Genomic DNA, 27,760 nt, shown 5'->3' with positions numbered 1-27,760 from the left:
ATCCTTCCTTTCTTTGAAAATCTTTTTGCGCCTAGCTCTTTTCTGCAAGCGCTTCTCCTTCCATTGTTGGAAGTCTTTATATTTTTTCTTATGCCCATGAGGCTTTTTTGAAGATTGTGGAACATCTAATCCAAACTGTCCACAAAATTCTCCTAACTGTTGTCTTTCATTAAGACCATGGCGCTTGATTTGCTGATTTAGCCTAATTTCATTACATAAGGCTAATCCTTCCTGCATACAAGTACCAATTAAATTTCCATAAGTATAAGAATCATAATTAATACTTCTATCCCCTTTCCTAAGAGCTTTTCTAATTCTTTCTGCAAAAAGAGGAGGGAGTCCATCTATAAATTTGGACTTCCAGTGGGAGTCATTACTCTCTAGTAATTCCATGACCCTGCAAAGAAAAACATCTTTATACCACCTAAATGAGGTTAGGGTCTTACATCTGAGGTTTTGAAGCATAGTACGAATAGACTCACTATTATCGGACCATCTTCCTGAAAAATGTTCAACTATATTACTAACCATTGTATAAACTGCATTAGCTACTGGTGCTTCATTACCAGCTCCTGTTTAACAGCACCTAAAATTGAATGACGCTGTGTAGGGGTTAAATAATTATCCCACCAACCTTTTAATTGGCCAGTGAAACCAGCTATAATCATATCTGCAATAACTCTTTCAGTATTTTTATGAACCTTGAAGATAGTGATGTACATTAACATTCTATGAATAGTACAATAAATTTGACGCTCAGTATAACCGTCATGTAACGACCCGTTTGGTCGTTTAGCACTTTTGAACTCTTTTCCGTTAAAATACCCTTTTCGTAATTTTAAAATGGTATTCTTGACTTGCAAGGATAGGTGGGATGGTTATACAATTGACGAGTAAATTTTAGAATTTGTCTATTTAATGTGTGTGAGTATTTTATTCATAAAAATATTATTTGTACACATATAAGGTATGAGTTGGAGAATTAAATAAGTGGTTGGTAAGCCTAATTTATACTTTTACAGGTTAGTTGGGTGATTAAGTAATCTGAATAATTTTATAAGAGAAAACTGGGCCAGGCCCATTTATTCCTAGTCCACATATGAGGATACGAGATATATTAGGGTAAAAGAGCTCTTGGCTCTGGGGAAATAACATTCATTCGAAGGGAGTGACTGGGGCTTTGGATGCGCCGACAGTGAAGCACTCTTCAATTTAAGCTTAAGGTAAAAGTGTACTTAGTCTATATATTATTGGTTCTTGTATTCTTGCTAGATAAGGATTTGCTAGAACTCATTATTAAATGTAAAGTCCGAATGGAGTAGATTAAAGAAAATCAACATCTGCAAACAATGGTCACGTTCTTTATTGTTATTTTATTTTCTTCCAACCATGTAAATGCTTTATTGGTCCTTTTGGAAATGCTTTGGATAGTAACAATTGATAAGGATTAATGATAGTAGTGGGTTCATACAGTTGAAGTAATGATGATAGGAGTAATGATTAAAGGGTTTCTACAAATCTGCTAAGTTGCAGTTATGTAACTTAGGCTACAGTGATTAGAATTTCTTTTTCACACGTTATCATGATTGCACTTTAATTCTAATACATAGGGTATATGTAATTGAATATTTTGGTAGTGAATAATATGAATACCTTCAGAATCATGGTATTTAAATTGTGAAAAGTTAAATTTTTATCTGAAGTTAAGATATTGGAGTAATTAAAGGTTTCGAGTCCTAGTCCTAAGAAAGGGGAATTAATGATTTGATAGTCTATTTATGGATGAAATTGACCAATTTTAAAATATATGATCCTTAGATAATGGGTGAAATTATTTTTCAATAAAATTCCAATCTTGCCCTTGTGGGCCCAAGGCCACTTTTTGGGGTGCGTTTTTGGGTTTCGAATATAAATATAGCAATATGGGTGTCCTTAGATTCGTATTCTAACGTAGATCACATACTTTATAGATTTTGATCGTTCAGAGGCTCTACGCGAAGGGAAGGCATTGGTTTAATTGTTCGTGACACTCGCTCGGCATCGAGGTAGGTTACGGTCTACTTTAGTTAGACTCTGATTAGAGAATCGTATGTAGTTGTAGAAAGTGACGGGGATAGCATGATAGGCCTTCGGGCACGAAGTGGAGGTGAATTCCAATTAGGTTGATTTGTCAGCTGTTATGTGGGCTTGTCGCCAAATGTGTTATTTTTGTGATTATCACTTGTTTGTATTTCCGTCACGTACTAGTTCACTCATCACATGAAAAGGAATGGTAATGTTGATAATTGAACAGTGAACAGTAATATGACTTGTACTTGTTGATCTATATTGGTGATATTGTTGAGACTGATATCATACATGGCATGTTTTCCATATTATTGTTGTGATGATTGGTGAGGGGAGTGATTGAGAGACTCCGAGGTCTTTGCCGGAGATGGAGAGTGACAGAGAGACTCCGAGGTCTTTGCCGGAGATTGAGAGTGATTAATAGCCTCCGAGGTTTCTACCGGAGAGCACGAGTGGTATATGGACTTCGCGGGTCCCCCATGGGTCATGGCTTTGAGGCACTGCCCTTAGCATGTGTGTACGAGAGTGGAGTGAGAGAGGTGACTATTGAATTGCATTGCATTCATCCACTCATATATTTGACTGATCACGTACTGAATTATATCTGTCTTGGTTGATTTCATGATTCCTTTACACTTTACTTGTATATGATACGTGACCACACCTGTTTGCTCTATGTGCTACTTGTTGGTTTCAACTTCTTCATGTGTTATCTAATCATTGTCGGCCTATGATGCTTACCGGTACAAGTGTTGTACTGATACTAATCTTGCTGCACTTTTGTTGAGTGCAGAGTACGATCCAGGTTCCAGTTCTACACCCCGTGGCTGATGCGCGAGGGTGATATCTTTCAGTCATTCAGGGTGAGCTACTTGGTCGTCTGTGGCCCCTGAAGGACCTCCTCTATTTATTTCTGTTTTTGTATTCGACAGACAATATGTAGCCTTCGGGTATTTTCATACTTCTATTCCGTACCATGTTAGCGCTCTTGTACCCTTTGACCACTTTTTGGGGTTGTCGTGACATTTCTAGTTATGATAAGTATTTAAGACTTGATAACTTATTCTTAATAAATTTTCCGCTTATTTAACCTGTCATTAGTAATGTGGTTCGCCTACTCGGAGTGATAGTGTAGGTGCCACCACGTCTCGCGAATTGGGTCGTGACACGTCAATATTCCATTCATATATTTTCTTACCGCTATAACAGTTGGAAATAACATGTTCATGCTCCTCTAATAAAACATCTTGAGGAGTTGGTCGAGGATAGTAGTACATCCTCTGGGTAGGCTTAACAACATAATATTCATCAATTTTATTAATATCTGATGATATGCGATCCTTATAATCAATATCAGACAAATATTTATCATCCTCTGCTATTAAAGGACTAAGTTTTAAACCTTTAAACTTTTCATCTAAAAGTTTTTCTAAATCTGATAAAGGTTTTAATTTAAAATCATGAATTTCAGGAGGAGACTGTATACTTGGAGTAGCAACAACTTCCTTCTGTTTTTCTTTATCAGAAATAGATGTCTTATTAAGACAAGTTAAAAGTTTATCAACCTTTTCATGTAGTGAAAATATTTGTTCACCCAAAATATTCATAAAAATATTAGAATAATTTTGTTGCCTTATTACCATATTAATATGCCTGGTAAATATAGGCAAATTCTCAGTTTCCAGTAATTTTGAAAATGCTGAAAAGTGCAAAGTTTTATCATCTTTTCCTATCTGAAAAGATTGTTGTGGAGGAAATACAGTATGAATGATCTCTCCATTAGACAATTTATAATCTCTTTCTAGAACAGAGAGATAATCAGCAAAATATTTTTCCATAAACCAAGGCACAAAAGATATAATTTGGTTTGCTTTGGAAAGGTCTTTATAAAACTCATTTTGGAAAACCATTGTTTCCTCTGATTTAAAATTATCAAAAAACCATTTTCTAAATGATTCTCATTTGGGAGTATTAAATTCTTTATTGATTTGCAATCTTGCGGGTGATCCCCGACTAAAATCAATTTTTTGGTCTTGATCCATTAAATAGTCGAAAAATCCATATCTGACTCAGTTAATTCTGGGTCCTGGGTACCAGTAACAATATTCTCCTGGTCAATTTTTAAGTTACTAATTCTATTAGAATTAGTATCTCTCATCTGAGAAGTAGACACTCTTGATGGAGTCTGCACAATATAATCAACAGGAGATATATAAGATCTGTTAGAAGATAAGGATCTAGGTATACTAGAACGAATACTATTATGTTCATTTTCTTCTAAAGTTTCTGGTTCATGGAACCTTAATCTAATTGTCCCATCTGGGGCTTGTTCAATTTCTGATATTTCAGTAGGAATATTCTGAGGAGGTGTTGCTCCTTCAATGACCCGCTCTTTTGGGAATTCTATCTCTTCCCACTTGATAGGTCTTCTAGTCATAATATTGGATTTACCAAAATTAGTTTCTATTAAAACAGATTCATTTTTGAAATCCATGATTTTGCACATAAGATTCATAGTATATAATGGTTTATAATATATTCTATAACAGATACATATTACTTCTGTACCTGGCATATAATCATAACCATGCAATTTGATGCTTAATATTAAAGCATCTAAAGAATTATCATCTTGCAAAGATACCTGCAAGTTAGGATAAGCATTAAAATAAACTGGACCATAAGCCAAACTTGTTTGGACTGTCCCTATTAGGGATTTTTTCCAGTTTCGATTTCTTCCATCTCGTAAAGCTGCTATAAAGCTTTCTGGGAAACCTCTTAAGGTTAAAGGTTTGAATGCAACCTGTACTAACCCAATATGCATAAATCTATGGGTTACCCTATAAGGGGCAAGATCACTGTCAGACAATAATCTAAAAGTGGCATGATCATTATCTACAGTCATAGTTTCTTCAGTAGTTTTAACTACTTGTTTGAGACCTAATTTCTCAAAAGTTCCCATCTGATATATCAATCTGGGTTCTATTTTAGGAATCGTCCATTTATTAAGGAGATCCAATTCTTGAGGAGTATCATATTTCTCTTTTTTACTGTTTTTAACAGTTCTTTTCCGATTTATAAAATTCATGGTATTAAATCGTTGAATTACATCACCTATTACCACCGAAACACCATGGCTCTGATACCATAATACGACAGGATCGCGCCATCACATGATGCCATCTAGGTAAAAACAGTTTTACTAGGTTACTGACCCTGGCGTTAACTAGTAATTCGCGGCTCAATTTCTTCAGAGAACCTTGAACATCATGTTTTGGCGTTGATCCTGATGCATTAAAGCATTATTACCATGATCTCAGTAGTCTAGTGTGACGTAATTCAACGGAGTATTTAGCCTATAAGGCTAAACATGAACTGAAATAAAATAAAACTGATAAAGCAGGAAAATAAAATTTATACCTTAAGGATGAAAGTTGTGCTCAGCAGAAGGAGATTTATATAAACAAAACTTTTTATTTATATGAGAAAGGTTTTTACAAGGAGAGAGCTTGTCCTTGGGGGATCCAAGACTTGCCTCTTATCTGAGAATAATGATCCTTATATAGCGGATCATGGGTACAAAACAACAAAATGAAAAAGTAAATGGCTGACATCATCATGGCCAGATAAAAAGAAAAACGTAAAGTAAAAAGTAAAAGTGGCCGAAAGTGGCCAAAGTGGAAAACATAATTATCACAACTTTAATAATTAAAGATGCTTTATTAAAGCAGATTCCTTCTTTATACGAATAGCCGCCTAGTGGCGGGTCCCACCAATCATGTCATTGGTGACCTGCCCTTGTTTTTTGTAGAGCTGGAAGATTCTTTCGGTTGGCTAAGAAATAGAGCCGCGAATTTTTCAAAGTCCTCTGTATTATCTGGACTCTGGGATTCCCATGCGAAGACCAGGGTATCATAGTCTTCGCCTTCTTCATTATCATTGTCAGTGGTATGATCAATAGACGCCATTGATGTATCTGACATAGCTTCCATATTAAGATGCTGCATCAAATTAGATTTAAATTCCTCCATGCAATTAGCTATAAGCTGTTCTGGGGGAATTACTCCTTTTTTCATCTGAATTTTTCGAGCAATATGCTCAAAAGGACTGGAAACTTCCTTTTGTCTGGAATTAATGGAGTCCTGATAATGTACAATGGTAGTCTTGATTTGATTTATTAAATCTTGTCCTGGGATGGTTCCATCTTTAGATTTTTGAATCAATTGTTTCTAGAATTTTGTATAAAAAATTCTGTTTAAGCAAGGCATATTTTGCGGGGCATAACTCACTTCAACTGACCATTTCATGATCTATGAAATAGAAAATTCAATGAAGAAATACATATTAAACATTTCTTCAGAGAAGGTAATATTATTTTCCAAATCTATTATTTTTGGAGAAACATCAACCCATTCAGTATATAAACTATTGAAAGATTCTGGTAAATTTTTCACGGTTGGACCATAATGGATCCACCATTGATAAAACCAATTTGGAATGCCCTGTTTATAAACATTGACACATATTTTTATAAACCAAGAATGTTGTTTATTATCATTCTCATATAAAAGAGCTTTATTAAAGCTTTCAACATAGTCCCAATAAATGAATTTAACTGGGACCTTTTATTCTGGGTGGATATAATCCTTGTCCTATAACGGACTTATTCCCCATTCATTTGGAGAGAAGATTTTCTTTATAATGATTTTTGAAAAATTATAAACCTTTTTGGTATTAGCTGGATAAAAATGTTGAAATTCAGCTGACCCAGTAGATGAAAGGATCATTTCATAATTCATCCGATATTTATAAGTTGGAGTAGCGTATGACGCTTTATCAAAATACCTTTGCATTATTTGCCAAGGTTCATCTTTCCATTGGAGATCATCATTCTCAAGGAGAATTATTAATTCTCGATGATCATTTTCTTCATATGAATCAGTGTCCCCATTATCATCTATTATGAGAGCACTGAAATATGATGGAGGCATATTATCTCCTTTTTTCTGTGCATCTATAAAAGCAAGGTATTCAGCATAAGTGATTTGTTTCTGGGTATTACCAGAAGTTTCTGCAATATTGTCGGCTATTAGCCTTTTGTTACCTATTTGGGCAAGAATAGTACCTCTGCCCGTTCCTTTTTGTCCTCTTCCCCTTCCTCTATTAGAGGGAGGTGTCAGTATGGGTCTCATCCTGCAAATGAGAAAATGTCAGTTATGAACTTGAATATTCTCTAGTAAGAAAATCAGGGAGATTATTATCTGATCCCTTTTTATAATGAATTTCAAAATCAAATGGTGCTAAAAGAGCTTGCCATCTGGCAAACATTTGTTTAGAAACATCATGTTTGCAATCTTTATTAAACATAAATTTTGCTGTTTGGCAGTCAGTTTTTATTAAAAAAATTTGGTTGTATAAATCACCTTGAAATTTAAGAACACATTTTACTATAGCAAGAATTTCTTTTGCTATAGTAGCATAGTTCTTTTGGCTATTATTCCATTTGCCCGAGTAAAATTGGACTAAATATTCTTGTTTATCATTTGGAGAAAGTTGTTTAAGTATTCCTCCATAGCCAATATCAGAGGCATCAGTTTCTATAATCTTTTGCCAGTTAGGATTGGCTAAAGTAAGACAAGGAAGATTATTAACGTTTCCCTTGATTTTTTGAATTGTTTGTGTATGAGCATCAGTCCAGGGTTTTTGAATCTTTTTTAATCTATCATATAAAATAGATGTATCTTGAGCTAAATCTTTATAAAATGGCGAAATATAATTCAAACTTCCAAGAAATCTTTGACGTTGAGTCTTATCAGTAATAATATCAGGGAATTTAGAAGCAAATTCTATGCTTCTATTTATAGGAATAATTTTTCCCTTCTCAATATTGTGGCCTAAAAATCTGACCTTTGTTTGAAAAAGGGACATTTTTGGTTTAGATATAACCAAACCATTTTGAATGATAATTTTCTTGAATATATCAAGATGTTTAAAATGCATTTCAATAGTATTTGAAAATACTAAAATATCATCGATATAAACGATAATAAAGTTTCTATAAGCCATAAAAATATCATTCATAATTTTTTGAAATTCTGAAGGGGCATTTTTAAGCCCAAAAGGCATGACATTCCATTCGAATTGTCCAATTGGGACATTAAAAGCAGTTTTATATTTATCTGCTTCGGCTATTTGGATTTGCCAATAACCGGATTTTAAATCAAACTTAGAAAATATGATCGCATTATGAAGACGATCTAGTAAATCCTTTTTATTAGGAATTGGATATCGAATCCATTTTAAAACTTTATTAAGAGGTTTATAATTTATAACCAATCTTGGAACTCCTCGTTCCTGTTCAGCATGTTTATTAACATAAAAAGCTATGCATGACCATGGAGATTTCGAAGATCTTATAAGATCTTTTTGTAAAAGAGTAGAAATCTCATTTTTACATAATTTCAAATATTCGGAATTCATTTGGCATGGTCTGGCCTTAGTAGGAATATTATTTTTAGAAAAAATTCTTCATATGGAAGAGTGACAATATGTCTTTTTCTGTCCCAGAAAGCATTAGGATGATCACTACAAATTTGTAGAGAAAATTGATTTTTTATAAACTCAATTTTTTCCTGTAATTTAGGATTTTGTAAAATATCTTCAATTTGAAGAGAATAAATTTCTTGTTTAAGAAAATTGATTTGTTGATGTTTATTCATCAGCCTATCTTTGATTTCATTTAAAATCCTTGAAAAAGGTTCAGTTATAAACTGGAATTTGATAGGTTTTTCATCATAGGTTCCTATAAAACCTTTGTCATCCATCATTTGAATAGGAAATAGTTTATGGATGAATGGAGTTCCCAAAATCATTTGGTTTGAAATATCTTTTACCAATACAAAGCTTTCAGGAATACAAACTTTGTCTTGGCAAATATAAGCTTTAGGTAATTTATAAGTAATACCCATTTTTTGGCCACTAGCAGACCGTAAACTATGAGTAGGTTTTTTAAAAATATTTTGAAGGAATTAATCCTTCTTGAATACAACTTAGATCTGCTCCACTATCAACTAGAGTAGTGAATTCTTTTTTGAAATTATAATTAATTAGAAGAGTAATTTTTATAAAAAATTTGAAAGAAGTGATAGTTTCTAATTTTATTAAAAACTTAGTGTGACGTAATTCAACGGAGTATTTAGCCTATAAGGCTAAACATGAACTGAAATAAAATAAAACTGATAAAGCAGGAAAATAAAATTTATACCTTAAGGATGAAGGTTGTGCTCAGCAGAAGGAGATTTATATAAACAAACTTTTTATTTATATGAGAAAGGTTTTTACTAGGAGAGAGCTGGAGAGAGCTTGTGCTTGGGGGATCCAAGACTTGCCCCTTATCTGAGAAGAATGATCCTTATATAGCGGATCATGGGTACAAAACAACAAAATGAAAAATTAAATGGCCGACATCATCATGGCCAGATAAAAAGAAAAACGGAAAGTAAAAAGGAAAAGTGGCCGAAAGTGGCTAAGCGGGCAAACAACAGGACCACCGCCTGGTTATGAACAGTTCGCCTAGGTCAGTCTCTACCTTAACCTGAAAGCATGATGATTATGATGATGATGATGATGACATTAGAATAGCCATAACACGAGTACAACCACAAATTCGATCAATAGATGTAAATGAGATGATGATATATGCAGTGCAATGTGATTGATGTCAATGCAATGCAATGGCCAATAACTCAACCTCTACACATATGCTCCAGACAGAATCTCGATGTCTCGGACGTCATGACCTCTGGGGGACCCATGGTGTCCATTTACCACTCGCTCTGGAACAGACCACGGATCACGGATTCATATCATACTTTCCTCAAAAGTGCCACATTTTCTTTCATAGTTGCCATAAGTCATTCATCAATCAATTTCGAACCATTTCCATTATGTATGCATGAATGAAGGGAATAATGCTAAATCAATGCCAATGAATGTACTATAAAAATCATGGAAGTCACAACACTATAAGCCGCGTCAAGACTTATATAAATCAACTCAACCATGGAAATGGAAATCAACAATCTGGTTCAATCAGTATAGTGAGTCTATCATCTCACTTCACTTCCAAACATAACAAGTACACCAGCGTTTCAGAAATGCTGACCATTCGTACAAATCTTTCATAAACATTTTGGGTACGTATAGGAAGGAGAACAAGGACATCAAAGAGGTGTATCATGACATGATAAAGCATTTTTAGTTTGGATACATAGATATTATAGGCGGGTGTCATGTTTTTTGTTTGTTACTATTTTTCCATATGTATAGATTGTTGTACTTCTTAATGGTCATCTAGATTTGCTAGATGAGTTTACTAGATTCTTTCCAGATCCAGCTACTTAGTTAATCCGTTTCTGCTAAGCTCTTTCCTCTGAGTAGCATTATTGGTCCTCATGCAGAAAGAGACCTTAGGATGCAGTATCACATTGATGAAAAGAAATCCGTTCGAAAGGTTGAAGAATTTGGAGGTCCTCGTGAAGGTAAAGACGCCCTAAAGGGGTTGAAAAGTACGGAAACCTACACAAATAAAAAATAGTAACAAACCAAATCATTTATTGGTCCTCTGAGAGACCTAGATTTGAATGACGATAAAACATTGATAAAGTTGTATAAAGAGCAAAAGAGACGTGCTGGAAAAGAAAGCATGGATGAATGAAGCCATGATTAGGATTATAAAGAACCTGATAATGAGAATGAAGGAGATCTAGGCATGCGATGTCTCAATGATAAAATGAAATTTGTTCCGAGGATTGAAGAATTTGGAGGACCTTATGAAGATAAAAATGACCTGATGAAATGTGAGTTCATGATTATCATTGTTTGAATGAATATCTGTATTTCAGGTGCTGCATTAGAATCTTCCACCATTAGCGCTATGGTTTGTGATTGTGATGACATTGATGTGAAGGTCATCCGTTAGTTAGTAAGTATTAATTCATGGTGAATTACTTAGATGTTTATTTATGTGAGGACCAAGAAACAGTAGATCACTTCCTCCTCCACTGCAAAGTAACTAGACAATGCTGGGACTTGTTCCTAAATATCCATGGAATCTATTGGGTAATGCCACTGAAGGTGAGAGAGACGGACTACTGGCAACACCGGAGAATTCCTAGAGCCTTAAAGAAGATCTAGAGAACCATCAATATCTGCATAGTCTGGACCATTTGGCTAGAGAGAAACAATATATGTTTTGAAAATCAGAAGAATTATACCTCCAGAATAAAGGATAATTGCCTCCAAGATTTAAATTTCTGGAGTAAATGTCATATGGCGGATAGTCTTAGAAATTCTATGGATTTTCTAGATTTACTTGGAAGAAAGATGTAACTTACTGCATGGCTATCCCCTGCAGGTCTTTCGTATCCATTAAGTACGTTCTTGGTACCTTAGTAATAAATCTTACCTTATAAAAAGAGAACACGTGCATTACATATTGAACTACAACAAATGATAAAACTATACATTTTCTCTCTGGACGTCTCTTTGCTGGGCGTTTTGGTTTGTCCCTCTTTTCCGCTAGGTTTTGAGGGCTAAAAAAAGAGCAAAATGGCATTGAATAAGGGGTTAGCTGCTCCAGAATAGATGCTCTTGAAAGCTATTAGTAGGCACTTATCAAAGCATGTTTCATAGCATAGTGCAAAAAGAGAGGGGAAAGGATGAGGCAACAGGCAACAAATAATGGTGCACAGTAAATTATATCACATATCTTCAGCCTGTAAGGCGATGCAATATTCAATGCACTAGCAGGCATGACTTGAAATTGAAGGAAGAAGTCTACTAATATCTATTGCTAAAAATTCCACTCATTCCTCTTGTTACTGCATCTTTTCTCGCTTTTTAAGGCACGGGGAAGATGAAGCAGTTGAAATCATTCTATCGAATGGCTACCAAATTTCCCATAAATCCAAACCCTATTTCAAAATGTTTCGCGGTGGAAAATCCTACATCAAGAGCCAGCTTCTCTAACTCGTTTCCTGTATCACAAATCATACATTTACCACGGATTAAAGACACAACATGCAAAAATATTGGAAGGTAAAAAGATTAGTCAATTTCCCTAAATTAAGGTTTTCTTTTTCTTCATTTCATCAAGGGAGAGATTTGATGTCAACTTCAGTCTGCTCTCTAATTGCTGTCTTACCTTTCCATTTTTTGTTTTTAATTTTTACCGTTACAAGGGTGATGGATGCAAAGTCAGCATGCCTCTATTTCTTCTTCAGGTCAGTTTTCTCATCCATGAAGAGTTTCGAAATGCATCATTTGTTCATGTTTTCTCCCCGGTAGTGGAGTCTCCGGTTCTAATCAAGTATGTTTCATAACCAACGAAGGGAGGCGAATGAAGTTGAACATTGAAGAGAGTCGTCAATTGAATAACATGTTTTTCTCCAGAAGAAAATAAAGAATAGATGAAGAAACGTTATTTTTATCTGTTTGACAGGTGTTTCAAATTAAACTTATTTAAGAAAAAAAGGTTACTCATGTTACTTTATTTCTAAATCCAAAATTTAAATAACATATCACAACATTATGCATGCACAAGGCTTCAGAAGTCAGAACTGCTTACAGCAGAAGTGACTCAACTAAAACTGCTTAAACTATATTGGTAAAAAGATCAGACCTGTCAGAAAGTCTTTGATAGAGCTTTTCAAGTATATGTACTCATCTTCTAGGCCATAACCACTCGCTACAGGAACGACTATATTGTCGATCATCAATTCCTAGACAAATAAAATTAGACAAATTCTGTAATATTACTACTCATGAGATGCTGGAAAAGAAAACATTAAGAAGTTTGCACATAACAATCTGTGATGGAGATACCGGAATTGTCCATAATGCAGAATAACAGATTATTCCCCGGAATCTGATGGATAGGAAAGTGACTTGCTTTTTGACTTGTGAAGAAAATATGGTCCCATATGGATGCAATTTAACTTTGCTGATATTATGTGGAGTAATATTCTTGAGCTATACTACAGATGATATCCACTCACATAGAATTGTCCAACTTATGACGGGTGAAGATCACTATTTCCCTTCTAGATCATAAAGCTACAACTTCTAAATTCTAATAAAGCAGTTTTCTCCTTCCCCTTCCGCTACCCCCGCTTGTCCTACACCCTAAGGGGTCGTTTGGTTTGAACACAAGTTATTCTAGGATTAGTTATGCTGGGATTAGTTATACTGGGATTAGTTATGTTGGGATTAGTTATACTGGGATTAGTTATGTTGGGATTAGTTATCCTGGTATTGTTTCTTATTGATTGTTGGTTTGTTGTATTAAAAGTAACATGCATTGCATAATTTCTAAGAAAAAGTTGTTTGTTTACAAAAATACCCTCCACCTTATTTAGTAGAAAAGGGGTTTGAGGGACCTCGAGGCTATTTTTGTCATTTTCATTGTTTTATCCTGGGATAACTAATCACGGGATTGTTATTCCGCCCTCTGCTAGGGATAACTTATCCTGGTACTATTTTTAATCCTATCCCAGGATTATTAACCAAACAAAGGATAAGGTGGTACTAAAGTTTTATCCCAAGACTAATTTTTCCTTATCCATCATACCAAACGACCCCTAAAAGTGTTGGAAATCTTATGGAAAATACCTGATCATGAACACTTGTAGGGAATTCTTCAAAGCTTAAGGCATGTCAAAGACACAATCCTTAAGGATATTTCACCCGATGTAGGTGTATCCCCCAGGATTCAACAAGCTCTTCTAGTATAAAACTAGGAGACAGAAACAAACAAAGATTTATTTTGGTAGCAAACCCAGCAGAAGGAAAGAGAATAATCTTATGTATTCTTGATATATCTATTTCATCAAATGAAAGAACTTGACTATATATAGGTAAAAGAAATCATCTCATAAGAGTGATGTTAAGACAATGTTCAATTGCCAGATTAATGGCTCCAAGCCTCCAGCAGCACAATGTAAAATAATGATAATAATGAGTCAATGATCTGTTACTAACTTACTAATGCAAAGTAACGTTAGGAATTCTGAAGAAAGATGGTCAATCAAGGCTATTCAGGAGTAATAAAGGATATGCTACAAGGAGTATTAAAGGTGATTAAAATTAATCATGGCTAGTAAGAATAAAGAATATGTTACTACTTATTTTTGAGATATAAGAATTTTTTTTTCCCAACAAAAAGAACATGATAAGCTTCAAGAGTCTATTCTGTTTCCATTGTTGTCACCATTTTTGCTAAGTAACAACATGTTCTGTATAAGGGCCAAGAAATATGTACTGACTACATCCTTAAAAAAGCCAACAAGGGAACCCAGGGAATCTCCGAATTTCCAAACAAGTGTTTCGGACATGGATAATGGCCATCATTGTTTCAAACATTGAAATGGAACTGTAATGCATCCCTAAAGCACAGAGTTTTAATCAGATAAAGGAAAAGATAATGAAACCAATAACTTACTCTATACATCTTCAGGGTGATGCAAAAAGAATGTATTAAACCTGCCAACAACTACCTGAATTGTGGTGCTCAAGGGGTTGATACTCTTATTGAAGTCAAGAACAGATACCGTTGAGCCTTGTTTTAAAACTCGACATATCTCTGCCATAGCTTTATGTCTATCAACCACATTTCGTAATCCATAGCCAATAGTAACAGCATCAAAGGAGGAGTCAGGAAAGGGTAAATCAAGCGCATTGCCCTCCATCCACCTTCATAATCATATGCATTAATCCCTCACAGTGACTCAGGGAACATGAAAACTAATTGGAAGGAGTAAGAAGGTAAGAGTACAGAAGATAATGCACGTGTAACTGGTAAATGTAGCGTGTGAAAACATTTTGGAAGTTGACTAGATTTTATTTTTACCAGCAGATTTTGCTAAACTGTGTTGGCAAATAACCTTCCCAACATTATCTGTTTGAATATATTGACAGTTTAATTACCAATGCTCACTTGATGTTCTTATAACATGTCTTTGAACGTAATTTCTGCCGAGTCGAAGCAATTAATAATTGTTCCTTTGAGAAATCAAAACCGAACGCCTGCAAAGCCAAATGTACTAGTGAGAAAGCCAGTTCAGTAATATTTGACATCCGAAAATTCAGAAATTAAGATAACTAGCCTAGGTTGCTTCGATCATGTAATCCAGTTACCTATTCAAACTAGAAGTGACAGTATCACCAGGTTCAAGTTCATTCAAGAAATTTTTGTTTTTTCCCCTTTCAATGAGTAATAAGAACTGTAAGAATGATGCCAGAGATGGCTTCTCCTATGCTAAGTTATAGGAGCCATGGTTTCTATAACGAGATATAGGGAGGCAGGAACTGGAAAATGCATAAAGAGACACAGTAATTTGCTATGTTATAAAGGATGTTAATTAGCAAACAATAAAAAAGGTGACTGAACAGAAATAAATAAATTTCTGATTCTCACAACAGTAAAGAAGATTCGACAATGGTAAAATGATCTCTTGATAATAAAACAACAGGTAGTTATAAAACAGTTAAAGAGGCACCAAGGTAATTAGGAATAGAGGCACAAGTTCCTTTTCTCTTCCTTGTAAGAATATTATCTTTCCTTACTTCTTATCTCCACGTGTGATAGTTAAACGCCACAGTTTGCTTATAGTTTTCATTTCCAATAAAACAAAGGAAGGATATTATGTCTTGATATTTTGGTAATTCCATAGAGCCATCTATTTAAATCAGCTTACGGAATTTCTCAGGATGGTCAATGAAAGAATTGAGTTGCTTCTGAAATGGTGAATAATAACTAGCAAAACGACAATTACACAATGGAAGAATAGAAAGAATGAAAAATAGAATATAAAGCAAACCAGAGACAGCAAAAAGAAAGAAAAGGGAACCTTGCCATTGGGTCCAACTCTCTCAGACAAAAGAAACGTCAAATCTCCACTTCCACAACAGACATCTAGTACGTTGTCCCCTTCTTTAGCTCTGCAATACAAGCTCAATAGTTCCAGCTTAACTAGGACATAAACATAGTCCGAATCCAAGAATTATGCCTAAGAACAGCGAAAAAAGGGTGGAAACTTCTACTCCCTCTGCCCTGTGTCTGTCTTCCTCTTTGAATGGATTTAAATAAGATGCACCAACAGTGTTACGATTTTTCCATCAATTAAACAGCCAACTACAGTTTATAGTAAGCATGGAGTAGTACACCGCTTATCAAAAGGAAAAGGATATAAGTATTAGTTATACTGTTATTGCAGAAAACTTAAACACATTCCTGATGTCCGGCATGTTTTCACTTTCCTAAAAATAGTTACATTATTTCAATATTAACCGTTATTAGTTTATTTACAATGCACAAGCATCTTATACTTTACCCAGTGAGAGATGCAACTCTTCCGATGTGGGTTCATCCGAACATAGTATTTGTGATACGAAATATAGATACATATACTGTTTAAATCATGGATCCCCTCTGGCTTTACCCGTAGAAAGAAAACCTTTGCAGACAGAGAAGAAGCTTCCATTTTTCTCAAATTGTATGCAGGTCCAATATGACAAAAGATGCTGTCAGTTTGAAGGAACTATGACATTTCTCTTCATTCCCAAAACATGAAGGATCCCAAAGTAACAGGTGAGATTATGTAATATCATTCTCAACTGGGACAACATTCCTTAGTTTTCTGGTTTACATGTTTACTGTTCTTATAATTAAAATATTTCTATAAAGGTATAGAAAATATACTCAAAGAGAAAACTTTGACATCAATTTCATATCAAATGGTAACTGTAAGGATTTAAATTTTGTTGGATTTAAATTCATAAAATAATTTGGACTAAATTTTAAATTCAAGATATATTAGTCCAAATAAATATCATTGGCTAATATGATCTAATAAATTATTTCAGTCCAATAAATGAATTTAATTAAAGATTCAGTTTTGTTGGGCTAGTCCATTTATTTGGGATACAAATTATGAGCCATTTCGATTAGATAAATGCCATCTTACTCTATAGGCCAAACTTGTTCGACGTGTCAAATGACGTGGCATGACAAGTCAAATTAAAGAGCCAATAGGATCATGCCACATTCCCAGAATGATGTGGCATGCCTAGTCAAATCAAAGGCCAAACAACATGTGGCATATGTACAAGTGGCAAGTTCCGAGCAATCAAATGTGGTCTTGTCACTGCTTCAACTTGATTGATCGGTGATTCAAATCAACCAATCGAAGGAAACAAGTTTGTCATCATCACAACTCTTCTCTCCCACAACATTTTTTTTATATAGGGTAAGATTTATTAATAAAGTACCAAGATGGTAGGAATCAAGATATTGATCCATACCCTCTAACAAGCCCTCCTTACACCAAATAGTAAGATAATGAATAGAATTGTTTTTTACCACAAAAAGGTGACTCTTTTTTCCTTCAAAGCATATATTGTTTTTCTCCAGCCATAGAATCCACAAAATACACAGTGGAATTTTTCACCAAATCTGTTTTGGCCTCTTTTGTCTCCCATATTCAAAAAAGGGACGAAAATTCAGAACATGAAACAAGATAGAGCTCGTGGATCAAAGGCTACAAATTTCTCTACAAGGTGCAAGCATTCAAGGATTCCTCTACAAGTTTCTTTCAAATACACAAAGATCAAGAACGAAGGCAAATCAAATACAAAGGCATTCAAGATCAAAGTTAATTGTTCATGATAGGTCATCAAAGCATTGTTGACGACTAAATCAAATCCACATTCAAGTGCAAGATTATAATTCAAAATCAAGCCTCAACAGTACCTTGAATTCACATATAAGTCAAGATCAAATCCATTAATTTCAAGATCAAGCTCAAATGCCCTTAGAAAAGAAGATTAGAGAAATTATAGAGATTGTAATATTCACTATATTGAAATAAAATACTACACCCTCTGTCCCAATTTATGTGACACCGTTTGATTGAGCACAAAGATTAAAAATAAAGGAAAACTTTTGAAATTTATGGTTTAAAACAAGCCTTTGACATTTCGGTAAAAAGGGAATTTTAAAGTTAAAGTTGTTTCTACTTATAAAGGTGACTTTCTTTTTGGGACAGACTAAAATGAAAAGTGCGTCATAGAAATTGTGACATTCTTTTTGGGACAGACTAAAAAGAAAAGTGTGTCATAGAAATTGATACACAGGTGCAATTATTATACTCCCTCCGGATCAAAAAGAGTGTCCACTTGCCCTTTTTTTCTTTTCTTGTTCAAAAAGAATGTCCACTTACCAAATCAAGAAACAATTAACCTTCAAAGTACCTATTTTTGCCTATTAGATAGTATTTTCTTAAGGGTTGCGCAAATGGCTAAGTGAACACACTTTTTGATCCGGAGGGAGTAATATTTTGTTATATTTATTATTATTTTTTCAGGCGAAACTTGTTGTCTACAGTATCCAGTAAAATGTGACATAAACAGTAGATTACCAAACATTGTCAGATACACATATAAAATAGGAGGGAGGGAGGAAGAAAGAGGTGGATAATTACCGGCTCCAAGAAACAGCCATTCTTTTCCATATGCGATGTTGACCCAAACTCAGCATATCATTCAACTGCAACACATAAAAATTGTGCAAACAATGTTACATTTGAATAGTGAATGGAGGTTCTTTAGTGCTGGTACTTACGTTATCATAAACAGGGGCAATGCGGTTAAACAGCGCTTGCCGTTCACTGGAACACCGAATTTGGAAAGTGGGTCCGGCAAGTGAAGAAACACCCAGCTGAAGGGAAGCCATTGTTGTCACTTCCTTACCTGCACCTCTTCCCTTTTGTTGATGACTTTGTCTTTAAAAGGATAATGTCACTTTGGTCCCTCTGTGTGGATGTTCTCAATTTTAACTCAAGAAAAAGGCCTAATGCATACGCGGCTCCCGATCCTTTTTTTTATTTTGGCACTAACTAAGTGTTATTCTTATTGGATTTCTGGACTCATCTTCGAGTGCGTCTATCAAACTCCTTAAATCTAATTTTTATTAGAAGCAGAAACTAAATTGGGGAAATAAAGGTGAAATAATATTTTAGACATGTGGTAAGCTATTCTTTAGGTCATGAATATATTGATTTCTACTGGTTCTGCTCTTTCACTGTCAGCTTAATTAAGAGTTACTCCTTTTTCCCTCTCAATTGCTACTAATCTTAGTTAAAAGATGGCATAATTAAATTAGAATATATATATATATATATATATATATATATATATATTAGCATGTTGCTACATTGAAGATAGAATACTATGTAAGTCGGATTGTGTTTGATAAACACACTTAAGGACGAGTTCGGTGATTCAATAGGAACAATACTTAGTTGAGGTACCAAAATGAAAAAAAGGGACAAGTTTAGGGGGTCGCATATGTATTAAGCCCAAGAAAAATGATAGTATAATGACAAAGTCAATTGGCATCATTAACATTGAATAGTACCTCCCGTCTATTTTACTAGTCGTCCTTATTAAAAATACATGGTTCAAAATAGTCATTATTTTAGAAACCAAAATATAATTGAGTACATTCTTTCTATATTGCCCTTAGTAATAATTATTCTTTGAAGTAATAAATACTGACTAACTAGCATAGAAAATCTAAGTGAGGAGATTAAAGAAAGAATATTTATTAAAGAAAGATTAACAGTCTAAATGATTAAAGATAACAAATAAGGGTATGAGAGTCAAAACATATAATTTTAAGGGACGTGTAAACTAAAAAATGACAAGTAAACTGGACCTAAGGGAGTATCTTTCTTCTGATCTATTAAGTAAGTTAGTTGTTACAACTCAAAAAACAATTCGTGTCATTTGCGCCGTAAGTACACTAACGTAAGCCTGGAAAGGTTATGTCACGACCCAACTGGAGGGCCGCGACGGGCACCCGGTGCTAGCCCACCCGGGCACCTCTTAACATACTTTTACATTTACATCTAGGTGAGCCACATATTAAATCATACTTTCTATCCATCAATCATACTATTTCCATTGGCAACAATACATATATATATACCTATCACCATTTATTAATGCCCATAACAAAGTACATAAGCCGACGAGGCTAACAAAATGACATCTAAAATATAGGCCGACAAGGCCAAATACATCTAACAATATACACATGTCTACGAGCCTCTAAGGAGAGTATGTCATATCATATAGGCGGGACAGGACCCCGCCATGCCCGTAAATATATACACAAAAGAATAAGTACCAAAAGCTTTAGCTCCGAAGGAAATGGAGCTCCGCTATGTAGTCCCTGAGTAATAAGGCTATGGATCAAGTCTGTCTCCCTGGCCACATGCGGGCATGACGCAGCATCCACAAGGAAAAGGACGTCAGTACGAAGAATGTACTGAGTATGTAAAGCATGATCAATATCATTATGAAAGCATAGTAGATAACATAAAAATAGCATAGGATGAGAGATAGTAGTATCATCATCATAAACACTTACTTGCTTCTCATAGGGACTTTCCATTTCTAACGCGTAACTGTGTACATACATCCATACCCGTATCCGTACTCATTTACATTTCGTATCCATAGTCGTATTCATATACATATTCTTATTCGTATTCGTATCATATTCGTATTCATACTCATATCTATATCATATACATATCCATATCGTATACATAACATTTACATAGCATACCCGACCACGAAGGTTCGGTGTTCCACGTACCCGGCCATGGCTAGGCCCTGTTATCATACATACCTGGCCAACCAAGGCTCAGGGTTACACATACCTGGCCCTACCAAGGCTTCAGGGTTATCCGTACCCAACTGCAGTGGTGCGCGCGCATCGTCATATATATATATATATATATACATCTATATATTCTACCCGGCCATATAAGCTCGGGGTTTCATAATAGCCATACATAGGCATATATAAGCTCATAGGCATCTTTAGCATCATCACTATTATCATCGTCATCATTATCGTTATCACTATTATCGTCGTTCATTACATCTATCCTTATAAGATTACTCGTCATATGAGGAATTTAGTACAATCGTAACATATCGAGAATCACGAGCTTAGTAGCTTTTGAAGATAGCATCATTTGAAGGACATCATGGGCTTATAGAAGATTAGATATTTGGCCAAAGAACCATGCCGTATGAAAGGAGGGTTAACCTTACATACCTTTCCGTTCAACTATTCTATCACTTGCACGTTCTCCTTTAATGCTCACGTTTCTACCTTCATTAGAGTTATACTATCATTAGAAAATCGATAGCTAGCATACACGACTAAAACTAGATAAAATTGGACAGCATCTCCTTTATTTATACGACTTCCTCCATATCATATATCAACTCCCAAACGTCAATAATACATTCACAATATCATAACAATAGTCTTTATTCATCCACATTATTCATATTTCTCAATTCACTTCCAATCATCCATATCCATGGTCATAACACACGATTACGTTCATTCATATACAATGTTTATCCCATGCTCCCAATATCATTTATAACATGATTATAATCATAGCATATCAAGAATCATTACTCAACCCAAGCTACTACTCACAAACATCACTATTCTCACATTCAAGACCCATTTTCTATATCCTTTTACAATCCAAGTGTTTTAACTTCTCAATACCTTAAATAACATGGAAAGATCATAAAACGTACCTTATATGTTGTAGGAATAAGCTTTGGATGCAAACTCCTCACTTGAGCAAAACCCTAGTTTCACCTTCACTTGGATTCCTTGCCTCGGATGATCTTTAATGAGTTTCTTACACTTGGTTTGCTTAGTTTGATGAAGTTGATCATAAATTTCTTTTGTGTTCTTGTAGATGAAGAGTGGAGAGGGTTTCTAGAGAGTTCTTGAAGTGTTGGATGAAAAATGAAATGAAATAATGACTTGGTCCCTTCTTAATAGCGTGAAAATCTGATCTGTCGGGAAAATTATACGGACACTTAGACGGTCCGTATAAACTTATACGGTCCGTATAAACTTATACGGTCCGTATAAGTGACTGTGAAATCGCTCCTTTTTCCACTCGATTTTGTGCTCATTATACGGCACATTATATGGGCCGTATAATTTTATACGGTCCGTATAAGTGACCGTAAAATCACCTCTTCAACAACTTGTCTCTGTGACCATTATGCGGCACATTATACAGGCCGTATAACTTTATACGGTCCGTATAAGTGACCGTATAATCTCACCAATGAGGGACTTCACTGTGACAATTCTGCGGACCGTTATACGGACCGTATAACATTATACAGACCATATAATCAATCGTATAACTCATCTTTTCACTGATCTTGTTCTTGTCACTTGGTTTGATCTCCAATCCTTACGGAACCTTCTTGATACTTGTGTTACACCTTGGGAAATCCCCTGTATATGTACAGTGAATAGGCTAACAAAGGACATAGCATATGCGATGTTTTGATAAGTAAGAAATAGTATTTGATGACCTTCAACGAGATTTCAAAGGCATATAATGCAAGGAAAGAAAGTTGCCAAGGAAAGCGAATCATATGTTGTGTATCGGATAAGAATTTCGAGCAACGAGTCTATGATGGCATAATGATGTCTTAGAGAAGAGTAATAACGTACCTAAGATTGATATTGAGATGTTAAACAAGTGCCAAGAAGGTTCCATAAGGATCGGAGATCAAACGAGTTGACAAGAACGAAAACGGAACCACTGGGCATTATACGGCCCAACCTACGGACCGTATAAATTGTACCAGCCGTATGTTGGACCGTATAATTGGCCAAGGAGGGCACCAGCTACTGGACCAAACATACGGCCACACATACGGTCCGTATAAATAGTACGGACCGTATGTTGGTTCGTATAAAGTTGGTCGGCCAGCTTTTTAAGTTAAGTATAAGGGAACCTTTTTCATTCCATTTCATTTCATTTTCACTCCACACTTCAAGAAACATCTAGAATACTCTCTAATACTCCTCCACAAGAGAATCAAAGGAAAACCAATATCAACAACACCAAATCCATGAAACAAAGTGTATGAAACCCAAGTGAAGGTCATCCAAATCAAGAAAACCCAAGGGAGGTGAAGTAGGGTTTTGATGCTAGAGGAGAAACTCCACTCAAGACTCGTTCAACCATCATCTAAGGTAAGTTTCATGACTATACGATGTTGTTTAAGGTATTGGAAGGTTAAGATACTTGAATTGTAGAAAGATATAGGAAATGGGTCATTAATGAGTGAATAGTGTCATGTTTGGATGGTAGTTGGATTGAATCATAAATGTTGGGGTGTTGTGATTATGAATACATTATAAATGACGTTTAGGCCATGAAATAAGTATTATATACGAGGAAATGTGATAGTAAGCTATAACTATAAATGTTACACCTCGGAAAAATCCTTCGTCGTTGCTCAAGTGAATGAACTAGTGAGGAGTATGAGTATACGATATTTACATAAGTAAGAAACGACATTTGATGACCCTAAGTGAGATTTCAAAGGCATCCGATGTAAGACGAGAAAGTTGGCTAAGACAAGGCAAGACTTACGATGTGTATCGGGAAGGAAATACGAGTAACGAGTTAATGAGGACTTAATGATGTCTTGGAGAAGTGTGATAACGTCCCTTAGATTGGTATTGAAGTGTTGAACCAGTGTTAAGAAGGTTCCATAAGGATTGGAGATCGAATGAATCGACGAAACGAACTTCGGAACCACTGGGAGTTATACGGCCAAACGTACTGGCCGTATAAATTATACGGTCCGTGTGTTTGGGACCGTATAATCAGCCCAGAGAACCAAAAGTTTCTGGACCAAATATACGGCCAGACATACGGCCCGTATAAATTATATGGACCGTATGTTGGTCCGTATATACGGTTGGGCAAATTTGTGATTCATTAAATAAAGGGACCAAGGTTATTTCATTTCATTTCTACTTCACACCCCCTTCTCTCTAAAACATCTCCCTTCATATATTCCACAAGAATTCAAGGATATTTGGTGATCAACAACATAAACCAAGTGAATCAAGTATAAGAAAACCATCAAAGATCATGTAAAGTCAAGAAATCCCAATGGAGATAAACTAGGGTTTTTGCTCAAGTGGAGTATTATCAACCAAGGCTTGTTCCTACAACATCTAAGGTAAGATTCATGATATTTCTATGTTGTTTAAGGTATTTAAGAGTTGAAATACTTGGATTGTAGAAAGGTATGGAAAAATGGGTCATGAATGTGGAATAGTGCCATTTTGAGAAATAGTTTGAATTGAGTTATGAGTCTTGATGTATTGTGATGTAAATGTGTTATAAATGATGTTGAGAACATGAGATGAGCAATGTACGTGAATGGACGTAGTTGTGTGTTATAGCCATAGATATGAGTAATTGAAAGTAAATTGAGAAATGTGGATAATGTGGACGAATAATGACTATTGTTATGGTATTGTGAATGTGTTGTTGACGTTTGGGAGTTGATATACGTTGTGGAGGAATGTCGTATAAATAGAGGAGATGCTGTCCAATTTTCTCTAGCTTTAGTCATATATACTAGCTATCGATTCTAATGATAGTATGACTTTAATGAAGGTAGAAACGCTAGCATTGAAGGAGAAAGCGCAAGTGTAGAATAGTTGAACGGAAAAGGTATGTAAGGCTAACCCTTCTTTCATAAGGCATGGTTCTTTGGCCAATCATCTAAATCTTCTACGAGCTTATGATGTTCTCCAAATGCTATCTTCAAAGCTACTAAGCTTATGATTCTCGATATGCTACGATTGTACTAAGTTCCTCGTATGACGAGTAGGCCTATTAAGGTAAATGTGATGGATGACGATAGTAGTAATAATGATGTTGATGACGATTGTGATAACGATGTAAATTAATAAAGATGCTTATGAGCTATTATGTATATGTGTCTATGTATGACTATTATAGAACCCCGAGCTTATGAGGCCGGGTAAGATATGTAGATAAGTATGTATATGATTACGTAACGCGCGCACACCTCTGCAGATGGTACGGATATCCCTGACGCCTTGGTAGGGCCAGGTAGATATGACCCTGACGCCTTGGTAGGGCCAGGTAGATGTAACCCTGAAGCCTTGGTAGGGCCAGGTACGAGCAACCTTGAGCCTTGGTTGGCCAAGTATGTATGAAACACCGATCCTACGTAGTCGGGTATGCTATGTAAATGCTATGTATATGATATGATTATGTATATGATGTGAATACGAATATGATACGATATGAACGTGAATAAGGGTGTGTATACGAATACGAGCATGAATATGGTACGGATATGATTATGGATGTAAGTACACGAACACGCATTAGAAATGGAAAGTCCGATGTAAGGCAAGTAAGTGCCTATGACAATGGTAACACCGTCTCCCATCTTGTGCTATTTCTTATGTTGCCTATTATGCTTCTATATTGATATTGATCATGCCTTACATACTCAGTACATTCTTTGTACTGACGTCCTTTTGTTTGTGGACGCTGCGTCATGCCCGCAGCTGCACAGGGTAACAGGCTCGATCCATAGCTGTATTCTCAGAGACTACATAGCAGAGCTCCATTTCATTCGGAGCCATAACTTTTGGGGTACTTATTCTTTTGTGTATATAATTATGGGCATAGCGGGGTCCTGTCCCGCTTATGTGATACGTTATACTCTTCTTAGAGGCTCGTAGATATGTGTATATGGTTAGATATGTCTGGCCTTATCGGCTTATATTTTGTATATCATTTTGATGGCCTTGTCGACTCATGTACATTGACGTGGTATAGATGCCAACCATGATATGAAAGCATTGTCGTCCAATGGGACTAGCATAAATGACGAATAGAAATGTATGTTTAATTATGTGGCTCACCTAAATGTAAGTGAAGTGTAAGCCAAGGGGTGCCCAGGTGGGCTAGCACCGGGCGCTCGTCGGGGCCCTCTAGACGGGTCGTGACAATAAATGTCGAGAAATTGAAAAGAAATGGTGGATTGTGGTCAATGTATATGAATGATGATTGTTGATTGCAATGTTGTGAATGTTGTTGTGAGTGTTTGAGAGTTGATATAGAACATGGGAAAAGTAGTATAAACAAAGGAAATGCTGTCCAATTTTCCCTAGAAATAGTAGCACGTTCCTATAGTCGATTAACTAACGATAATGCAGATTCCCTCTTGAAGGTAGAGACGTGGCATTAAAGGAGAGCGACCAAGCGATAGAATAGTTAAACGACAAAGGTATGTAAGGCTTATCCCTTCCTTCAAAGGCATGAATCTTTCAAACTTTCCATAATCCTCCTATATGATGGAACTTATGAGTCCTTAAAGATACTAAATTACATACGAGCATGATAATGATGATAATGAGTTGAAGTATAGAGATTCGATAGTTCATGATATGATGATCCCATAACGCTGATGGTGTCATTATTGTTAACACTCACCTTATGCACTATTTCCTTCAAGGTGAGGCAAGGTACTTGTCACACCCCGACTTTACTAGGGTGTGATGGGCACCCGACCCCCTATCTGGAGCCGAGCGAACCCGCTGACTCTTGTTACGTGTAGAAACTCTTGAGTCAATTAAGAAAGAAATACATAGTAAGCTCTCCAATTTTTTTTTCTTTTCATAAGTAAACTCTGACATCATGTAAGACTCGTGACATGAAACATGATAACATATCGACTGCTGGAGCCGCTTACAGACTGACAACCCAATACCCATTGCTTTGTCTGCAAAGTCTCTAACATAGAACAAAACATCATAGCATATACTTGGACTTGGCAATTCTCCGGGACAAATGGAGTTCGCCATCTCCGCTGGAACATCTTTAGTAAGGTCTTCTAATCATCTGGGAGTACCTGCGCGGCATGAAACGCAGCCCCCCGAAGAAGAGGGGTCAGTACGAGTAATGTACTGAGTATGCAAGACACTAATAATAACATACGGAAGATGTAGAACAAGGATACTAACATAAAAGAGAAATAGCGCATGTCATGAGGTGGAAAGTTAACCTGTACATATAAATGCCCTTTGGCGGATACCATGTATTCTTATCTTCCCTTTGGAAATCTTTTCTTGTTCGTATATATATATATATCTATATATATAGAACTTGTCATATTGCCGAGGCGTCGGCAGCCGACCCATTTAACCATAAATATACACATCCCGCGTCCGGGCATCCCGCGTCCGGGACGATGTCATGTCATGTAATGCCAACTGATCAGGTGGATATGCGTATATAACGCTCTGCCCTTATCTCCATCTTCCCCGTATACATATGCATATATCATGTACGTATATCAGCGTCTATAGCGCTCTGGCTCTTTCATCATATACATATACGTGTATCATGTGCATATATCAACGTCTATAGCGCTCTGGATCTTTTATCATATACATATATGTGTGTCATGTACATATTTTATAAATATATATACATATCTTACTGTTATATCCCGTATTTTTGAACCTCGGAGCATCTGCTGGGGTGGGGCCCACATACCGAGATTTTTTTTGGAACATCTGAAAAGTCATATGAATCACATATGTAAAGTTAAACACAACTCATGAAGTACCTTTGGACCAAATCAAAGTGGAAACCCTCCAAACGAATATTTTTAAGAAAACGTTTTCGGGTGACCTGACTTTGGGGGGAAACAA

At 35.7% G+C, this 27,760-nt stretch overlaps 1 protein-coding gene and 1 long non-coding RNA gene across 4 annotated transcripts; one reads left to right on the top strand and one right to left on the bottom strand.

The window, feature by feature from the left end:
• Positions 1 to 1,157: 1,157 nt before the first annotated feature.
• On the top strand, positions 1,158 to 3,141 carry LOC132638456 (uncharacterized). The gene is made up of 3 exons (XR_009581742.1): positions 1,158 to 1,223; positions 1,971 to 2,045; positions 2,861 to 3,141. It is a non-coding gene; the product is annotated as an uncharacterized LOC132638456 (long non-coding RNA).
• Positions 3,142 to 11,406: 8,265 nt separating this feature from the next.
• On the bottom strand, positions 11,407 to 18,950 carry LOC132636106 (2-phytyl-1,4-beta-naphthoquinone methyltransferase, chloroplastic). 3 transcript variants are annotated; one of them, XM_060352812.1, is made up of 7 exons: positions 18,746 to 18,950; positions 18,606 to 18,670; positions 15,975 to 16,065; positions 15,062 to 15,150; positions 14,622 to 14,817; positions 12,749 to 12,848; positions 11,407 to 11,660 (listed from the first exon to the last, which is right to left on the bottom strand). In XM_060352812.1, exons 1-7 carry the CDS (start codon positions 18,854 to 18,856, stop codon positions 11,647 to 11,649), a joined length of 666 nt encoding a protein of 221 aa, XP_060208795.1. In that variant the 5' UTR covers positions 18,857 to 18,950; the 3' UTR covers positions 11,407 to 11,646. The 3 variants fall into 3 exon arrangements, with proteins under 3 accessions (XP_060208795.1, XP_060208796.1, XP_060208793.1); XM_060352810.1 differs by lacking the exon at positions 11,407 to 11,660 and adding an exon at positions 11,810 to 12,104 and having other exon boundaries at positions 18,746 to 18,949; XM_060352813.1 differs by lacking the exons at positions 11,407 to 11,660; positions 18,746 to 18,950 and adding an exon at positions 11,735 to 12,104 and having other exon boundaries at positions 15,980 to 16,065; positions 18,606 to 18,645.
• Positions 18,951 to 27,760: the final 8,810 nt, after the last annotated feature.

The sequence above is a fragment of the Lycium barbarum genome, chromosome 4, assembly GCF_019175385.1.
Source record: "Lycium barbarum isolate Lr01 chromosome 4, ASM1917538v2, whole genome shotgun sequence".
Classification (NCBI taxonomy): domain Eukaryota; kingdom Viridiplantae; phylum Streptophyta; class Magnoliopsida; order Solanales; family Solanaceae; genus Lycium; species Lycium barbarum.
This window is presented reverse-complemented; position numbering and strand designations above follow the sequence as displayed.

Excerpts from the sequence above, each read along its gene's own strand:
- LOC132636106 (XM_060352810.1), bottom strand. The coding sequence starts at position 18,856 with ATGGCTTCCCTTCAGCTGGGTGTTTCTTCACTTGCCGGACCCACTTTC. Across the intron at positions 18,671-18,745 it reads TTGCCCCTGTTTATGATAAC|TTGAATGATATGCTGAGTTT; the intron begins GTAAGTACCAGC and ends TATGTGTTGCAG. Across the intron at positions 12,105-12,748 it reads TATCAAAGACTTTCTGACAG|GAAACGAGTTAGAGAAGCTG; the intron begins GTCTGATCTTTT and ends TTTGTGATACAG.